At 36.9% G+C, this 18,715-nt stretch overlaps 1 protein-coding gene across 8 annotated transcripts in view; it reads left to right on the top strand.

The window, feature by feature from the left end:
- Window positions 1–18,715, top strand: part of SLC35A3 (solute carrier family 35 member A3) — a 55,617-nt gene that overhangs the window by 19,733 nt on the left and 17,169 nt on the right. For all 8 annotated transcript variants that reach the window (XM_025417518.3, XM_049111632.1, XM_025417519.3 and 5 more), the window contains exons 2-4: window positions 9,885–10,089; window positions 16,037–16,191; window positions 16,269–16,391. In XM_025417518.3, coding sequence (XP_025273303.1) covers window positions 9,903–10,089; window positions 16,037–16,191; window positions 16,269–16,391 — 465 coding nt within the window. In that variant the 5' untranslated portion in view covers window positions 9,885–9,902. The remainder of the gene's footprint in view (window positions 1–9,884; window positions 10,090–16,036; window positions 16,192–16,268; window positions 16,392–18,715) is intronic.

Below are 18,715 nucleotides of genomic sequence, written 5' to 3'. Positions count from 1 at the left end.
TAGGACTTTTAGTAGCTGGAGACATATCAGCAAAATGCAGATATTCTTGTTTCAGCAGAAATAGTGGGCTTCATATACAGTCCTAAAAATTATATGCATATACATTGATAAGCTATTGGAATAAGTGTATAGCTAGACTGATTTTCAGATTTACCTACAAGGACCTATCTGTGTCTGAAAAGATGAGTAAAAATTATTAGTATATAATGTTTTGAATATTTCAAAATTTAGTTAATGCATATCTAATGCAATTAATGATGGTATATAAACTCATTTCTCACTAATCCTGATTAATGTGGAGGTAGAGGTGGTAGCAGTAGTGTACATTAATCATATATAATTCATGTAATCTTTATTTTTAAAACATTTTAAGCCTTTAAAGTAACTCAGAATTAACATTGTAATGCAAATATCTTTGGAAGCTACTTTTTAAAGAAAACGAAGGACATCTAATTAGCATATAAAATGTACTTATTTTGTACTTTCTAGTGTGTTTGCAAAACCTTTTTTTTTTTTAAGTAAGTTCCATGCCCAGCATGAAACCCAATATTGGCCTTGAACTCAAGACTCTGAGATCCAGACTTGAGCTGAGATCTAAAGTCAGCGGCTTAACTGACTGAGCCACCCAGGCACCTGTAAAACCTTTTTGTTCTTAAGATTACTAAATAATTACTAGAATCTCTTTGGACTCTAAAGAGGATTACTAATATTTTTTTGTGCAAAATGTAAAAATAAATTCTAATCAAGCTGTCATCCAAACTCATCAGATCCCAATGAATGAAGTTTTGTTGTACATTTTCCCCCAAGAATTGAGATGAGATTTAAAAATAATAAAACAACAAATAAACGAATAAATAAATAAATAAAATAACTTTATAAATACCAAACTTATCTAACAATTCAGAGGAAAAATAATGATTAGAAAGCAAATGCAAGGGATCCCTGGGTGGCTCAGCAGTTGAGCATCTGCCTTTGGCTCAGGGCATGATCCTGGAGTCCTGGGATCAAGTCCCACATTGGGCTCCCTGCATAGAGCCTGCTTCTCCCTCTGCCTATGTCTCTGCCTCTCTCTCTGTGTCTCAGGAGTAAATAAATAAAATCTTAAAAAAAAAAAAAAAAAAAGAAAGCAAATGCCAGATCTATTAGAGTGACTAAGCCCTGAAATATTCCTTATGTAAAGTACTTATAGAAGTACTAGCAGTGTGATTGCTATATCAAATCACACATACAAAAGGTTATGTTTATAAATTATTATAATGCAATAATTAAATACCATTAATTGTACAATAGTTCATTGTTTTTTTTTAATTTATTTTTTATTGGTGTTCAATTTACCAACATACAGAATAACCCCCAGTGCCCGTCACCCATTCACTCCCACCCCGCCCTCCTCCCCTTCCACCACCCCTAGTTCGTTTCCCAGAGTTAGCAGTCTTTATGTTCTGTCTCCCTTTCTGATATTTCCCACACATTTCTTCTCCCTTCCCTTATATTCCCTTTCACTATTATTTATAGTCCCCAAATGAATGAGAACATATAGTGTCTGTCCTTCTCCGACTGACTTACTTCACTCAGCCAATAGTTCATTGTTATATATGCTATATATTATATATATGTTCAGTCTATGATTTAAAAATTCAGGCAGGGATCCCTGGGTGGCGCAGCGGTTTAGCGCCTACCTTTGGCCCAGGGCGCGATCCTGGAGACCCGGGATCGAATCCCACGTCGGGCTTCCGGTGCATGGAGCCTGCTTCTCCCTCTGCCTATGTCTCTGCCTCTCTCTCTCTCTCTCTCTCTCTCTCTGTGACTATCATAAATAAATAAAAATTTAAAAAAAAAAATTCAACTTCTAAAAAAAAAAAAAATAAAAAAAAAATAAAAATTCAGGCAAAAGTTTTGGATGAAACAATTGAAATTAGATTAATAGAATCATGTGGGTGTGTGTTAGAACTGGAAGAGACTTGAGAAATCTTAAAGAATTAAATTTTAGAAAAATAGCTTAAGATTCTTGTGCCTTACATAATGTTTAGGAGCTACTTGTTGAAAGATTTTAAGGAAATTTTTAAATTTTTAAATTTAAAATTTTAAAAGGAAAAGGATGCTGAATATTTATAATGGGTAAATAAAAGGTCTACTCTGATGGAATATTAGAATTGTTAAAAGCAATGAGCTAGTCTGTATAGCACATAGCAAAACAGTGCTGAATAGAGTAAGGAAAATGCTGAATAATCTATATATATATAGTTTGATGCCATGTGTATATATGTATATATATGTATATTAATGTAATTATGACTTACAATTATATCTATATATGTATCAGCATTTTTCAATAGTAGACTAGAAATACATACTCTAAACTCATAATAGGTTCCTACTAGGAGGGAAAAAGGAATAGGACTTAGAGTTGTGGCTTAAAGGGGACTTTGCCTTTAGTTGTAATGTTTTATTCCTTTACAAAAAGAAAGATAAACAAATGTGACAAAATTGAGACATCAGTTCTGGGTGTTGGAATTATGGATATTTACTATGTTCTTCATACTTCATTGAATTTTAAAATTCTATTTTTTCCCCCTCAAGAAAGATCTATCTTTTAGGAAAAGGTGGAACTTTGTAATTACAAGACTTTATTTTCCATGTTACTAGGAAACCCAAAAAAATTTTGAAAACTTTTAAGTAGAAATATGAGATGCTCTAGGTAATTTATTATGGCTTTGCTACTAGAGTCCTGGGTTTAGGGATTTCCAAAAAAAATGAAATAAAAATTATTGATGAAATATATACCAAAATATCATTAGATGTCTTTGTACAATTGATTATGGTTCAAATTTTTACTAATTAAAATAAGTTTCTACATTTTTCCAAGAATATACTGCTTTTTAAAATAAAGTAATAAATGCTATATTTATTTATTAAAGATTTTATTTATTTATTCATGAGAGACACAGAGAGAGAGAGAGAGAGAGAGAGAGAGAGAGAGAGAGAGAGGCAGAGACACAGGCGTGGGACTCGATCCCGGATCCTGAGGATCAGGCCCTGGGCTGAAGGCAGCGCTAAACTGCTGAGCCACCTGGGCTGCCCCAATAAATGCTATTTTTAAAGAACAGAACAAAATTTCGTTCTGATAACTAATCAAGAAGAGTGCATTTTTCAGGCTTTAGCTATTAAGATGAAAGTGGAACATCTAAGCATCCTTGTTCTTCTGATCCTGCTATAAATCTGAGAGCCTCACTGAACCCAAAGTGAGTTCAGGGAGCTTACTAACCAGGGACCTAAGAAAAACGTGGACAGTAATTTGTTGACTGGTTTGTAAGGCTTTGATAGTAAATCAAAAAAGCTACATTTGTGAGAGAACTTAGCACAGTTTCTTGTTGATCATTGGTTTTTTAATTCTTTTTTTTCTTTAAGATTTTATTTATTCATGAGAGACACAGAGAGAGAGAGGCAGAGACGTAGGCAGAGAGAGAAGCAAACTCCATGTAGGGAGCCCAATGTGGGACTCAATCCCGGGACTCCAGGATCACACCCTGGGCATGAAGGCAGGCCCTGCTCAACCGCTGAGCCACTCAGGCGTCCTATCTTGTTGATCATTGGTTTACAAGTTTTTTAGATAGGAAATTTTAATGAAATAAAGAATAATATGGAAACTGGAGGATTAGCAATACTTGAAAGGATTAAAAAAAGAGGGGGAATTAGGTGGCAACAGAAGAAAATTTAGGGAGGACTAAAATTAAATCTTAAACATGAGGTTGTTTAGAGTTTGTGTGTTCAATGGTAGAAAATATTGTACACTTTAAAATGAAACAATATTAATCTTACAAATTATAGAAGTAGATTATGATCTTTGTTTTGGTAGATTTCATATTTATGATTTGCTGTGAATTTATGGTCTGTATTAAGTGAAAATATTTAGTTTTATCTGCATTGTACTGTCATCCTTGTAGTGTGTATAGCTTCTTCTTCTTCTTTTTTTTTTTTTTAAGATTTTATTTATTTGTCCATGAGAGACACAGAGAGATGCAGAGAAAGAGGCAGAGACACAAGCAGAGGGAGAAGCAGAGGAGAAGCAGAGGGAGAAGCAGGCTCCATGCAGGGAGCCCGATGTGGGACTCGATCCGGGGTCTCCAGGATCAGGCCCTGGGCTGAAGGCAGCGCGCTAAACCGCTGCGCCATTCGGGCTGCCCGTGTGTATACCTTCCTACCCTGAAAGCTCTCTGAACCTCATACAAGTGGAGTTTTTATGGAGTTCGCATCATGTAGGCATGATCAGTTGATCACCCAGAAAATTACAAGGGTATCAGGAGCCCCGTGTCAGGACCAAAGACCAAATATTAGAATCAAAAAATACTGGGCCAAAGACCAAGTATTATTTTTTTTTATTTTTATTTATTTATGATAGTCACAGAGAGAGAGAGAGGCAGAGACATAGGCAGAGGGAGAAGCAGGCACCATGCATCGGGAGCCCGACGTGGGATTTGATCCCGGGTCTCCAGGATCGCGCCCTGGGCCAAAGGCAGGCGCTAAACCGCTGCGCCACCCGGGGTTCCCAAGACCAAGTATTAGAATAAAATATGTTCCTAGTTCTTTTGTCACTTAGGAATTTACAAGGGTTTCAGGATCCCTGTGTCAGGAGGTAGGGGCATAGACCAATATATATTTTTTCTATTATCTCACATACTTTAAAAATACCTTGTAAGAGGGATCCCTGGGTGGCGCAGCGGTTTGGCGCCTGCCTTTGGCCCAGGGCGCGATCCTGGAGACCCAGGATCGAATCCCACGTCGGGCTCCCGGTGCATGGAGCCTGCTTCTCCCTCTGCCTGTGTCTCTGCCTCTCTCTCTCTCTGTGTGACTATCATAAATAAATAAAAATTAAAAAAAATACCTTGTAAGAGACGGTTAACTGTATTAATCATTAAGAACTAAATTATTAAGGTGAATGTATTAATGTTGTATATGCTTGGAAATGGAAAAGCAAAATACTAAAAATGGTATATTCTGGTTTAGAATCTGACCTTTAAGATTTCATTTGAAAAGAAAATAGAGCATTGCTGTTATAACAGGTACATTATGGTCTTAGTTGCACAGAAAAAACAAAAGACTTCCTTGTATAGATTTTCCAGGAGAATCAGGTGCCTATGTCAAATGTAGATTGCTGGCAACTTGCTCTCCTTCCATACAGAGATAAAGGCCACCAGGATGTCCTTTGGAATTCTACAGTAGCGTGTAGTGAAAGCTAATAAACCTGATATTTAATTGTATAACTTAGTATTTCCAATTAGTAGCTAAATGACCTTGAACAAGTCATCTAACTTACCTGTTCACTATTTTCTTTCTTTTTTTTTTTTAAATTTATTTATTTATTCATGAGAGACACAGGCAGAGACATAGGCAGAAGGAGAATCAGGCTCCCTGTGGGGAGCCCAGTGTGGGACTTGATCCCAGGACTCCGGGATCACGACCTAGCCAAAGGCAGATGCTCAACCACTGAGCCACCCAGATGTCCTGCTGTACCCATTTTAAATGTATAGTTCAATGAGTTACATTAAGAGAATATACCTGTATAACCATTATGTATCAAGATACAGAATATTTCCATCACCATCAAAAATCCTTGCTATCCCTTTGCTGTCAACCGCCAACCTCAACCCCTGGCCACAGTCAAACATAAATTTGCTTCTCAGTTTTTTTGCTCAGTTTCTTTTTAATATTCATTGTGTTTTACCATGCATCAGCATTTCTTTTTATTGCTACATAGTATTCTATCATAAGGGTGTACCACAGTATGTTTAGTAATTTACCTGTTACTAGACATTTGGGTTATTTCCAGTTTCTGGCTGTTACAAAGAAAATTCCCATAAATAATTATGGATAAATGCTTTCAAATCTCTTGGATGTATACCTAAGAGGAGAATTTCTAAGATATATGAAAAGATTATTATTATTTTTTAAAATAAACTACCAAACTGTTACTCAAAATGGTTGTATCATTTAATATTCCCACTAGCAATGCTAAGAGCTCTGTTTGCTCTAAATCCTCTCCTACACTTGGTAGCATCAATTTTTACCATTTTAGCCATTCTAATAGGTATATAATGGTATCTCATTGTGGTTTTAATTTGTATTTCTCTAATGACTAGGATGTTTAATGTCATTTCATGTGCCTGTTAGCCATTTATTTGTCTTTTTTGGTGAAATGTCTATTCAGATCTTTTATTCATGGGTTGTATTTATTGTGTTGTAAGAGTTTTCTATATATTCTGGATACAAAGCCATTATCAGATATACGTATTGAGAATATTTTCTCCCATGATGTGGTTTGCCCTTTATTATTTTTTTTTTAATTTTTTAAAATTTATTTATGATAGTCACAGAGAGAGAGAGAGAGAGAGAGAGAGAGAGGCAGAGACACAGGCAGAGGGAGAAGCAGGCTCCATGCACCGGGAGCCCGACGTGGGATTCGATCCCGGGTCTCCAGGATCGCGCCCTGGGCCAAAGGCAGGCGCCAAACCGCTGCGCCACCCAGGGATCCCTGCCCTTTATTATTTTTATAATATCTTGGAAGAACAGTATAAATTTTGATGATACCCAGTTTATCCATATTTTTCTTTTATGGTTTGAACTTTTTGTATCTTATCTAAGAAATCTTTACATATCTCACCAGGGTGGTTCATTCAGTTAACCCTCTGACTTTTGGTTTCCACTTAGATCATCTCAGGGTTATGAGGTTGAGCCGCATGTTGGACTCTGCATTCAGTGGGGAGTCTGCTTGAGATTCTTTCTCTCCATCTCCTTCTGCCTCTTCCCCCTTCTCTCTCTCAAATAAATAAATCACTTATTTGAGAGAGAGAGAGAGAGCACAAGTGACAAAGGGAGATGGAAAGGGAGAGAAACAGACTCCCCACTGGGTGTGGAACCCTACATGGTGCTTCACCCTGTGACCTGAGTTGAAACCAAGAGTTGGAGGCTTAACCCACTTAATCCAGAATTCCCAGTAAATAAATCTTTAAAATAAAAAAAAGGAAAATTTCGCATATCCCTATGTGGCTATATTTCTTTCCCGTTTTCTTCTTGAATATTTATACCTTTAGCTTTTATGACAGGTCTGTGATCCATTTCTTTTTTTTTTTTCTGTGATCCATTTCTAGTTAAATGTTTAGTGTGAGATAGATGAGGGTTGAGATTCATTTTGAAAGAATGCAGATATCTTGTTCTAGGATTATTTCTTTTTGTTACCATTGTTAAAGTCATTTGACTAAATATGAATGGATTTACTTCTGGATTATAATCTGTTGCATTGATCTATGTGTCTGTCCTGTTCTATGTCAATGCCAGTTTTAATTTCTAGAGCTTTATATAAGTATGGAATTTCAGGAGTGAGTTTAACTTCCTTTTTTTTTTTTAAGATTTATTTATTTATTTGAGAGAGAGCACGCGTGCACATGCTCGAGCGGGGCTGGGGGAGGGAGCGGAGAGAGAATCTCAAGCAGACTCCCCACTGAGCTCAGAGCCTGAAGCGGGGCTCAGTCTCAGGACCCTGAAATCATGACCAGAGCTGAAATCAAGAGTCAGACACTTAACTGACTGAACCACCTAACTGCCCCTTAGGAGTTTACCTCATTTAACTTTTTTTTTTTTTTTAATGATGCTATTTATTTATTCATGAGAGACACAGAGAGATAGAGAGGCAGAGACACAGGCAGAGGGAGAAGCAGACTCCATGCAGGGAGCCTGATGTGGGACTTGATCCTGGGTCTCCATGGTCTGGCCCTAGGCTGAAGGCAGCGCTAAACTGCTGAGCCACCAGGCTGCACTCCATATAAATTTTAAAATCAGCTGGTCAGTTTCTACCAAAAAAGCCTGTAGGGATTTTGCTTGAGACTGCATTGAATTTCTAGATCAATTGGAAGCAAAGAATGTGACCTTGGGTGGATAGGCAGTAAACTGACTACATACACTGTATTGTCCTTCCTTGAAAGAGGCTCTTAGTGGAGCTTCTCCATGTTTTTTCAACAGTTATAGTGGTTGATAGTGTTGTTCAGATCTTCTGTATTCATACTGGGGGCTTTGGGTGTGTATGTATGTATTCTATTAATTACTGAGAAAAGTAGGTTACAATCTTACATTATGACTTACGGATTTATTTGCTTTTTCCTTTTAATTCTGTTAGTTTTTGCTTCATGTATTTTGAGTCTATGTTATGAGGTACATATTCATCTATAAAGGCTATATCTTACTGATATACTACTTTTATATCATTATGAAATTTCCTCATTTAATCCTAGAAATAATTCTTACATAATTTATTTTGCCTGATACTAATTTGGCCTCTCCAGCTTTCTCAGTTATTTTTCTCATGGCATATCTTTTTCCATTCATTTACTTTTTAATCTATTTGTATCTTCATTTTGTTTTTTATTTTTATTTTTTATTTGAGAGCGAGCACAAGCAGTAGAGAGAGGCAGCGGGAGAGGGAGAAGCAGACTCCCCACTGAGCAGGGAGACTTAGTGGAGTTCAATCCCAGGACTCTGGGATCATGACCTGAGCTGAAAGCAGATGCTTAACCAGCTGAGCCACCCCGGTGCCCCTGTATCCTTGTATTTAAAGTGAGCTTCTTAGAGTTGATTCTGAATTACTTTAGGGAAAATAGAAGAACTTTGCAACTCTTATCATTGGGGAAAGCTGGATGAAGAATACATAAGAACTCATACTATTTTTAATTCTATGTGAATCTAAAATTATTTCAAGAGTGTTTATAATTCCTTGTTGTTCATGCATTGTTAGTAGTAGCTTCGTTTAAATTCTTGTCTGGAGGATAGTGTGGCACCTGGGTAGCTCAGTGGGTTAAGCATCCAACTCTTGGTTTTTTTTCGGGTCAGGATCTCAGGGTTGTGAGATAGAGCCCCCACTGGGCATGGAGACTGCTTAAGATTCTCTCTCTCCCTTTCCCTCTGCCCCTCCTGGCCTCTCCCTCTAAAGCAACAACAACAACAAAAAGAAACAAAAAAAAATTAAAATTCTTGTCTGGTAATTCTAACATCTGTGTCAACTCTGTTGTTATCTGTTGATTGTCCTTACCTATCCTAGTTGAGGTTTTTCCTGTTTTTTTGTTGTTGTTTGGAATGAGGAATATACTCCTTTTGAATTGTATCAAGGACATTTTGGGTGTTATGAGACCTTGGTTCCTACTTAAATCTTCTTTATTAGTAGACAATGTCACCAGAAGAGGAGGAAGGGTGCCTCCTCTTTGCTGACAATCACCTTGTATCAGGCAGGAATGGTTCATAGGCTCAGCCTCAGTAGTCTTTGTAGCTGTAGCCCTTGGTGGGAGGGAAGAGGGCTACCATCTCTGCCCTCATTAGTGCAGGGTAGGGATGGTCAGCAAGTCTCTGTTCCCTATTACATAGCACCCAGTTAGTAGGGTTCCATTCTGCAGAGTTACTATCTTCCTATTCCTTTTGTTGGAGACAGTGTGTTTTTCTTGGGCCTTTTGTTTATCTTTGCTCGCAACCTGTTGTGGTTCCAGGTTGCAAATTGTTATGGCAGCGGGGGGGGGGGGGGGGGGGGGGGGGGGGGAGGAGGGGGGTGTGTGGGGGGGGGTGGGGGGTGGGATACATAGGTAACAAAATGTCTTCAGGGAATTCACTGTTAGGTTATCACTCAGGATCTGGGGTCTCTAGCCAGTTTGTCTTACTTTCTTCACCTCCGAACCTTATAGTAGTTACTTTTTTGTCTTTGGTCCAGGGTTTATAGTTGTAATTAGCAGGAAGAAAAGAGTAGAATGTACTTAACTCTACCTTATCTGGAACAAGACATCTCATACTGATTTTTAATATATGTTTCTGTGTTTTCTAATTTTATTTGCCCTGCTTATTTTGTTTTTCAGGCAAATGAAGATAAAACAATGTCTACCAACCTAAAATACCTTTCCTTGGGAATTTTAGTCTTTCAGACTACCAGTTTGGTTCTAACAATGCGTTATTCTAGGACTTTAAAAGAGGAGGGACCTCGTTATCTATCTTCTACAGCAGTGGTTGTTGCTGAACTTTTGAAAATAATGGCCTGCATTTTATTAGTCTACAAAGACAGCAGTAAGTTTTTTGGTTTTCTGCTTTTAAGTCCTTGCAATTCACTTGATTGTTTTGGTGTTATTTACATATGATATATACATAAATATATGTTGGTAACTACACATAAGAACACTATTGCCTTATCTACTATTGTCACAGTATTAAGAATATTTCAATATTTTTCATTTCTTTTTTTTTTTTTAAGATTTTATTTATTTATTCATGAGAGACACACAGACAGAGAGAGAGAGGCAGAGACACAGGCAGAGGGAGAAGCAGGCTCTATGTAGGGAGCCCGATGCAGGACTGAATCCTGGAACTCCAGGATCACGTCCTGAGCCAAAGGCAGATGCACAACCACTGAGCCATCCGGGCGTCCCTCCTTTTTTTTTTTTTTTTTTTTTTTTTAAGATTTTATTTATTTGAGAGAGAGAGCATGAGTGCACATGGCATAAGTGGGGGGCAGACAGAGGGAGAGGGAGAAGCAAACTCCTTGAACAGGGAGCCCAACATAGGGCTCCATCCCAGGACTTGAGCTGAAGGCAGACGCTTTACTCACTGAGCTACCCAGGTGCCCCATATATTTTTCATTTTCTTAAGACAGTTTTAGTCTAGTAACAAAGATATTTTATTCTGATCTACATTATGATTTTTGTCTTCTGTTTAATGGAATAATTATGAAATATAGTTTCTTGCATTTATAATTGAGAATAAGAGTAAATTCTATAATTATGAAATGTAGAAATTTAGAGAAGTTATAATTAAAGTCAATGCTTTTTATTTTATTTCCTGCATTGGTTAGTCCAGCAGTGACTAATTTGACATAGTTTTTTTTGAAACAGCTTTATTGAGATATAATTCATGTACCATACAAGTCACAGATTTTGAAGTGTACAATTCTGTGTTTTTTGGGTATATTGCATTATTAATTGAAGTTGTAGTAAAATATATTTTTAGACATATATGTATATCATAAATTTTACAATTTATGAATTTTACCATTTTAAAGTATAATTCAGTGGCATTAATTGTATTCACAGTGTTTTTCAACAATCAGCACTATCTGTTTCTAAAACTTCCATCACACCAAGCAGAAACTCTATAACCACTAAGCAATAACTCCTCCCATTCTCCTTTACCTTTGCCATTTGGAAATCTCTAATCTACTTTCTGTCTATGAATTGGCCTATTCTAGATATTCTATCTAAATAGGATCATAAAGTGTTTCTCCTTTTATGTCTGGCTTATTTAACTTAATGTTTTCAAGGTTTATCCATATTGTAATATGTATCAGAACCTTATTCCATTTTATGACTAATATTTCATTGTATGTATATGTATGTGGGTATATATATAAAATTTTAGTCATTAATATATTCATGGGCACTTGAGTTTTCCCATCTTTGGTTATTGTGTATAATGCTGTAATGAACACTGATTAATACTGCAATAGATGTATAAGTCTCTGTTCAAGCCCTTGCTTTCATATCTATAGAGTATATACTTTTAGAGTGGAATTGCTTGGTCACGTGATAATTCTGGGTTTAACTTTTTGAAGAGCCACCAGGCTTTTCCACAGCACATTCACCATTTTACATTCCCACCACAATGTCCAAGGGTTCAAATTTCTCTACTTCCTTGCCAACACTTGTTAATTTCTATTTGTTTTTTTTAAATTGTAGCACATCCTCACCAAAACTTGTTATTTTCCATTTACAAAAAAAAAAAAAAAATGTATAGCTATCCTAGTAGGTATGCTGTGGTATCTTGTGGTTTTAATTTGATTTTTCCTAATGACTAAAGATGCTGAGCATCTTTTCACGTGCTCATTGACCACTTGTGTATATTTAGAGAAATATCTGTTCAAGTCTGCTTTCCATTTTTTAATTATGTTGTTTGTAAAAGTTGTTTGTATACTTTTGAAACTATCATCATGGCCAGTGTAGCTGTAGCATATTGATCTGGGAGGAGAATGAAACAAAGAGAAATTGAATTGGCATTTAGAAAACAGACAATGGGGACACCTGGGTGGCTCAGCGATTGAGTGACTGCGGTCCGCTCAGGGCGTGATCCTAGAGTGCTGGGATCAAGTCCCACATTGGGCTCCCTGCATGGAGCCTACTTCTCTCTTTGCCTGTGTCTCTACTCTCTCTCTCTGTGTCTCCCATGAATAAAGAAATAAAATCAACAACAACAACAAAAACAGACAACGTAGGTTAACTTTGTGGGCTAAAAATTTCACCATAAAAACTAAGGGAATAATTGAAATGTTTAAAATATGTCGTGTTTTGTTTTATTTTATTTTTTTAAAGATTTATTTATTTATTCATGAGAGACACAGAGAGAGAGAGAGGGAGAGACACAGGCAGAAAGAAGTAGGCTCCCTGTGGGGAGCCTAATGCAGAACTTGATCCCAGGACCCTGCGATCATGCCCCAAGCTAAAGGCAGATGCTCAACCACTGAGCTACCCAGGCGTCCTAAAATATTGTGTTTTACACACAGAAGGGCCAATGCAGTAGCCATATTGACAGCAGAGGGGATACAAGAATACGTTCAGGAAGTCATGTTTGGAAGCTATTGCACTAGTCCAGGCAAGACGATAATGGTGGCTTAGATTACATTGCTAGAGAAGAGGCAATGTTTATGAGATGTTGTTCTGTGAATGGGAGGTATATGCAAAACAGTCTCCAAAGGCTGAAGGAGCTCTAAGACTAAAGAAAAAGGCTGACAAATCCAGCTTGACAAGGGTGTCTTGGGTGGCTGCAAGAGGAGTAGATCTCTACAATACCACCTCCCTTAAGACTTGCTTTTATAGCTAGCCCCTAGAGGCTAGAGAGTACATGTTGGGGGACAGATCATTCAAGAGGAAAATGTTTAAGAATAGGTGTGGGTCAGTCATATCTCTAAGACAGACTGTGCATATTATATCGCAAGAGTGTTCTTAAGGGTGTGGTTAAACAAAAGGAAAGAATGTATGTGTGTGAGTGTCTGTGTGGTGTGTTGGTAGGAGGGGGGTCTTCATATCACTTCATATCACAGAATGATAGAATGATCATGGAAGATTTGTCCAAGGTGGTATTGATTTGGTTCACATGGATGTCTTTAAGCTACAGCTGATGTGACTTGCTAGTAGATTAGTTGTGTGAAGGTCAAGGAAATGGGGAATCTGGTCTGAGGAATAATTCCTAGGTTTTTAGGTTAAATTACTGGGTGAGTGCGTGCTGCAGTGAATGATATATGGACAATAAGTTAAGGGGAAATTAAAGTTTCTCTTTGGGCCATGTTAAATTTGAAATGCCTATAAGGCAATTAAATGGAGATATTAAGTAGTATAATTATGAATATGGGCTTTGTCAGCTTATATATGTCTTTAAAGTCAAGGATTGGATGAAGTAATTTACTAAATACTGAGAAGAGAAGGCCAAAGACTAAGTTCTGTAGCATTCCTGACATTTAGAGGTCAGACTGAGAAGGAAGAACCAGCAAAAGAAGACTGAGTGAGGGGCGCCTAGGTGGCTCAGTTGCTTAAGCATCCCTCTGTTGATTTTGGCTTGGTTCAATCTCATGGGTCCTGAGATCAAGCCCTGTGTCAGACTCTGCACTCAGTATGGAGTCTGCTTAAGCCTCTCCCTCTGCTCCTTGCTCCCCCGCCCCCACTTCCTCTCTCTCATAAATAAATAAATAAATCTTTTAAAAAAACCAGAGTTTCACCTGTAAAACAGTCTAGATCTGGTAGTTTTTAAAAAAGAAGATGACTGAGTCACCAGTAAGGTAGAATAAAATTCATATAAATGTGGGGTGCCTGAGTTGCTTAGTCGATTAATCGTCTGCCTTCAGCTCAGGCCTTGATCTCAGGTTCTCAGGATTGAGCCTTGCATTGGGCTCCCTGCTCAGCTGGGAGCCTTCACCCTCTCCCTCTGCTGCTCCCCTTGCTTGTGCTTGCTTTTCCCCCCCTCTCTGTGTGTCAAATAAATAAATAAAATCTTTGTTAAAAAAATCTATGTAAATGTAATAGGAATGATGAGAAAGTAGTGTTTTTGGAGAATGGAAGTATCCACTTATTTAGCATTGTAGATCCAAAATTATGTTTGACAAGTTGGCATTGTAGAGAGAGGTGATAAAACCAACTCTTAGTAAACCAAGTACAAATAGACATGCATACACAAAAATAAATTACAGGGACATCTGGCTGGCTCGGTCAGTAGAGTGTGCAACTCTTCATCTCAGGATCTTGAGTTTGAGCCCCACGTTGGGCACAGAGATTACTTAAAAAAAAAAAAAAAAATCCCAGTAGGTTAAAGATTGACATTTAAAAAGCAAAACTTCAGGACCTTGGTACTGTGAATTATTTCAAATAAGATACAAAAAAAAAAAAAAAATACAAAGGACTTGTTAAAAAATGGATAATTTGGGGTACATTTGAAAGAAAAGTACCTGTACATCAAACCAAGTGAAAAGATAAGCCAGAGATTGAGAGAAAATATTTATATCACATATAACCACCAATAATGAATATCCAGAATGTCAAAGAGCTTAAACAATTCAATAAGAAAAAGCCAAGCAGCTCAACAGAAAAGTGGACGAAAGATACAAATAGGCAATTTATAGAAGAGAAACCTGAATAGCCGAGAACATATTTAAAGATTTTAGGGGCACCTGGGTGGCTCAGTGGGTTAAACATTTGCTCTCAGCTCAGGTCATGTTCCTGGGGTCTTGGGATTGAGCCCTGGGTAGGGTAGGGCTCCCTGCTTGATGGGGAGCCTGCTTCACCCTATCCTTCTGTTCCTCCCACTCATGTTCTTTTTTATGCTCTCTCTCTCTCTAATAAATAAATAAAATCTTTTAAAAAAGATTTTAAAAAGATAAATACATAAAAATATATTTATATAAATATATAAAATATATAAATATAAATCAACCTCACTAGCAATCAGAGAAATAAAATTAAAGACACAGACTCAATTTTACTATCCTCAGATTGACAAAAATAAAAAGACTGACAATAACAGGAATTGGAAGGAACATGAAATAAGACCTTCCCTAAACTGCTGGTGTGAAAAATATGTGATAGCATTAATTATTTAAAATTAAAAATGTTTAAATTTTATTTTTTTTCTAAAAAATTTTTTTTTCTGCTAAATCTAAGAAAAAATCTTATAGTGATTTTTTTTTTGAAATGTTTTATTTATTTATTCATGAGAGACACAGAGAGGCAGGTAGAGACACAGACAGAGGGAGAAGCAAGCTCCATGTAGGGAGCCTGATGTGGGACTTGATCCCGAGAGTCCAGGATCATGCCCTGGGCCAAAGGCAGGCTCTAAACTGCTGAGCCACCCAGGGATCTTGGTAATTTTTAATTACATTTTATTTTACTATTATTATTTTAAGGTGAGGAAAGGATAATTATTAGGTATTAATCTTTAAACAATATTTTCATTTTTAAAAAGTTTCCAAGTTTAAGGTTGGGAGAGAAAATAATCTATGAAGTGTTATTATTGGCAAAGTAGTAGGATTCCTTAGATTTCTCCTGTATTTGGGGATTTATGTATCTTTTTTGTATTCCAGGACCCTGGGATCATCACCTAAGCCAAAGGCAGATGCTCAACCTGAGCCAACCGGTTGCCCCCCCCCAGTTTTAAATTAAATTAAATTAAATTTTAATAAAATTGATTTTATTTATTTATTCATGAGAAACACACAGAGAGAGGCAGAGACATAGGCAGAGGGAGAAGCAGGCTCCTCAGGGAGCCTGATGCAGGACTTGATCCCAGGATTTGGGATCATGACCTGAGCTAAAAGCAGACGCTCAATGGCTGAGCCACCCAGGCATCCCTAGATCTAAAAGTATCTTAACATGTAGGCCTATTTCTATCTTCAGTTGAGAAAACTGAAGCCTTGAGAGAGTATGTAACTTATTCAGAGTTAATGATTTTACTCATTTCATGTTTTTTTTTTTTTCTTTTTAAGAATGTAGTCTAAGAGCACTGAATCGAATACTACATGATGAAATACTTAATAAACCTATGGAAACGCTTAAACTTGCTATTCCATCAGGGATATATACTCTTCAGAATAATTTACTCTATGTGGCACTGTCAAATCTGGATGCAGCTACGTATCAGGTACTTAGAATATATTTCTAGTGGCTCTTTTAAGAAACAGACAAACAAACAATAATATTACCTGTTTTCTTTTTCAGGTTACATATCAATTGAAAATTCTTACAACAGCATTATTTTCTGTGTCTATGCTTAGTAAAAAATTAGGTGTGTACCAGTGGCTCTCCCTGGTAATTTTGATGACAGGAGTTGCTTTTGTACAGGTAACTATTCAAGCAAGATAAGTATACCTTTCATTTTATCACAATTTCAAAACCTTATTTATTGTGTATGGAGAATACGGTTCTGTTATTTGTTGAAGTGAGTAAATGCCTATTCTCACAATTGACATTTTTTGAGGGCTTCCTTTGAGCAAGATACTACATTGGGGCTGCAACTAATAATAAATAAATAAAAATCTGACTGACTTATTTCACTTAGCCTTATACTCTCTAGATCCATCTATGTTGTTATACATGGCAAGATTTCATTCTTTCTTTTTTTTTTTGATTTCATTCTTTCTTATGCCTGAGTCTACTCTGTATGTATATATGATTTCACTCATATATGACATTTAAGAAACAAAAAAATAAAGAAAAAAGGAGATAAGCCAAAAAACAGACCCTTAACCATACATGACAAACTAATGGTTACCAGAGAGGAGGCAGGTAGGGAGATATGGAAATAGGTGAAGGGGATTAAGAGTACACTGATCTTGAGTGCTGAGTAATATATAGAATTGTTAAATTACTATATTGTACATCTAAAACTAATATAAGTGGAATTTAAACAAAGGAATGAATGAATCAGTGAAATTCTTAAAATTAAAATAAATAAAAATAAAATTGTCTGACATTAAAAAATGAACAATCTAGTTAGGGAAATAAGATACTGTATATGAAATAAATCTGATTTTTATTGGATGTCTGAGCATTTGAGATTATTAATCACTCCCTTTTTATTGTCTATCAGCTTCCCTGATAACCATTCTTTCCTGGTTCTTCTCATCTTTCAAATGTTTCTTTTTGGAGTTCCTTCCTGGGGTCTTCTTCCTTGATTCTTGATACTGGGGTTGCTGGTAGGCTTGTTATTTCCCTTAAATTATGTCTTTATTTTTGGAGACTTCATCCATTCTGTAGTTTTTAACACTTAAATGTTCATGGTTCCTTGGTCTATGTCACCACATATAATTTCAGATTTGTATATCTAAGTATCTGTTGGACATCTTAGCTTGCTGAGTCAATAGGACTTATAAACTAAGCATATCCAAAACTAAACTTTATCTGTTCCTCCACCAAACCTGTCTTGTTTCTATTTTTTCCTTCATTATTACTCTGCCTAGGAGTTGGCCTAGATTCTTCCTTCTGCCTGTATATATAATCGGTCACTAAGACCTTGCTGATTCTGCCTTCTTTTTTCTTTCTTAATATATTATTTATTTATTTATTTGAGAGAGAGAGTGAGGGAGCAAGAGCGTGCAAGGGAGCACAAGCAGGGGGGAGGGGCAGAGGGAGAAGGAGAAGCAGACTACTGGGCAGAGAGCCTGACCTGACCTGAAGGCAGATCCTTAACTGACTGAGACACCCAGGTGCCCCTGATTCTGCTTTCTAATGCTTCTTGATTCTTGTCTTAACTGTCTCTATTATCACTTCCCCAGTTCATGTCTTCTTTGTTTCTCACAGGATCATTTGCCTCCTGATTTTTTTTTTTTTTTTTACTTCACTCTTACCCATCCCTTAAAACTCAAACTCCACATAGTAACCACTATGGTTTATCTAAAAACAAATCCAGTCATGTTAGTTTCTTGCCATCCAGAATGTGGTATATCTGTTACTTTCCCTAGAGTGTAGTATGTCTATCATGAATAAGTATATGTATATTTAAAACAGCGCAAGCATTTTTTAAAGCTATTTTTAAGTAACCTCTATACACAGTGTGGGGCTCAAACTTATAACCCCTAGATCAAGAGTTGCATGCTCTACCATTTGAGCCAGCTAGGTGCTGCTTGGATAATTTTATTTTTATTATTTTTTAAAGATTTTATTTATTTATTAATAAGAGACACGGACAGAGAGAAGCAGAGACATAAGCAGAAGGGAGAAGCAGGCTCCCTGCAAGGAGCCCGAGGCGGGACTCGATCCTGGATCCTGGGATCATGACCTGAGCCAAAGGCAACACCCAACAGCTGAGCCACCAGGCGTCCCTTGAATAAATTTTCTAGTAGTTATTTTTAAATGAATATTACAGAAATTTAACTTGTCATTTCAAACCCATATTTTCATAGATACTGCCAAGGATAAGCTAAAGTAGATATTATATTTTAAAAAGTGAGGGTTTTTTTTTTTATTTTTAAAAAGATTTTATTTATTTATTCATGAGAGACACAAAGACATAGAGAGGCAGAGACATAAACAGAGGGAGAAGCAGTTTCCATGCAGGGAGCCTGATATGGAACTCGATCCTGGGACTCCAGGATCACGCCCTGAGCCAAAGGCAGACGCTCAACCACTGAGCCATCCAGGCATCCCAAAAAGTGAGGTGTTTTAGA

This window comes from Canis lupus, chromosome 6, assembly GCF_003254725.2.
Source record: "Canis lupus dingo isolate Sandy chromosome 6, ASM325472v2, whole genome shotgun sequence".
Classification (NCBI taxonomy): Eukaryota; Metazoa; Chordata; class Mammalia; order Carnivora; family Canidae; genus Canis; species Canis lupus.
The sequence above is the reverse complement of the archived record's forward strand: the minus strand, read 5'-3'. Positions and strand labels throughout refer to the sequence as shown.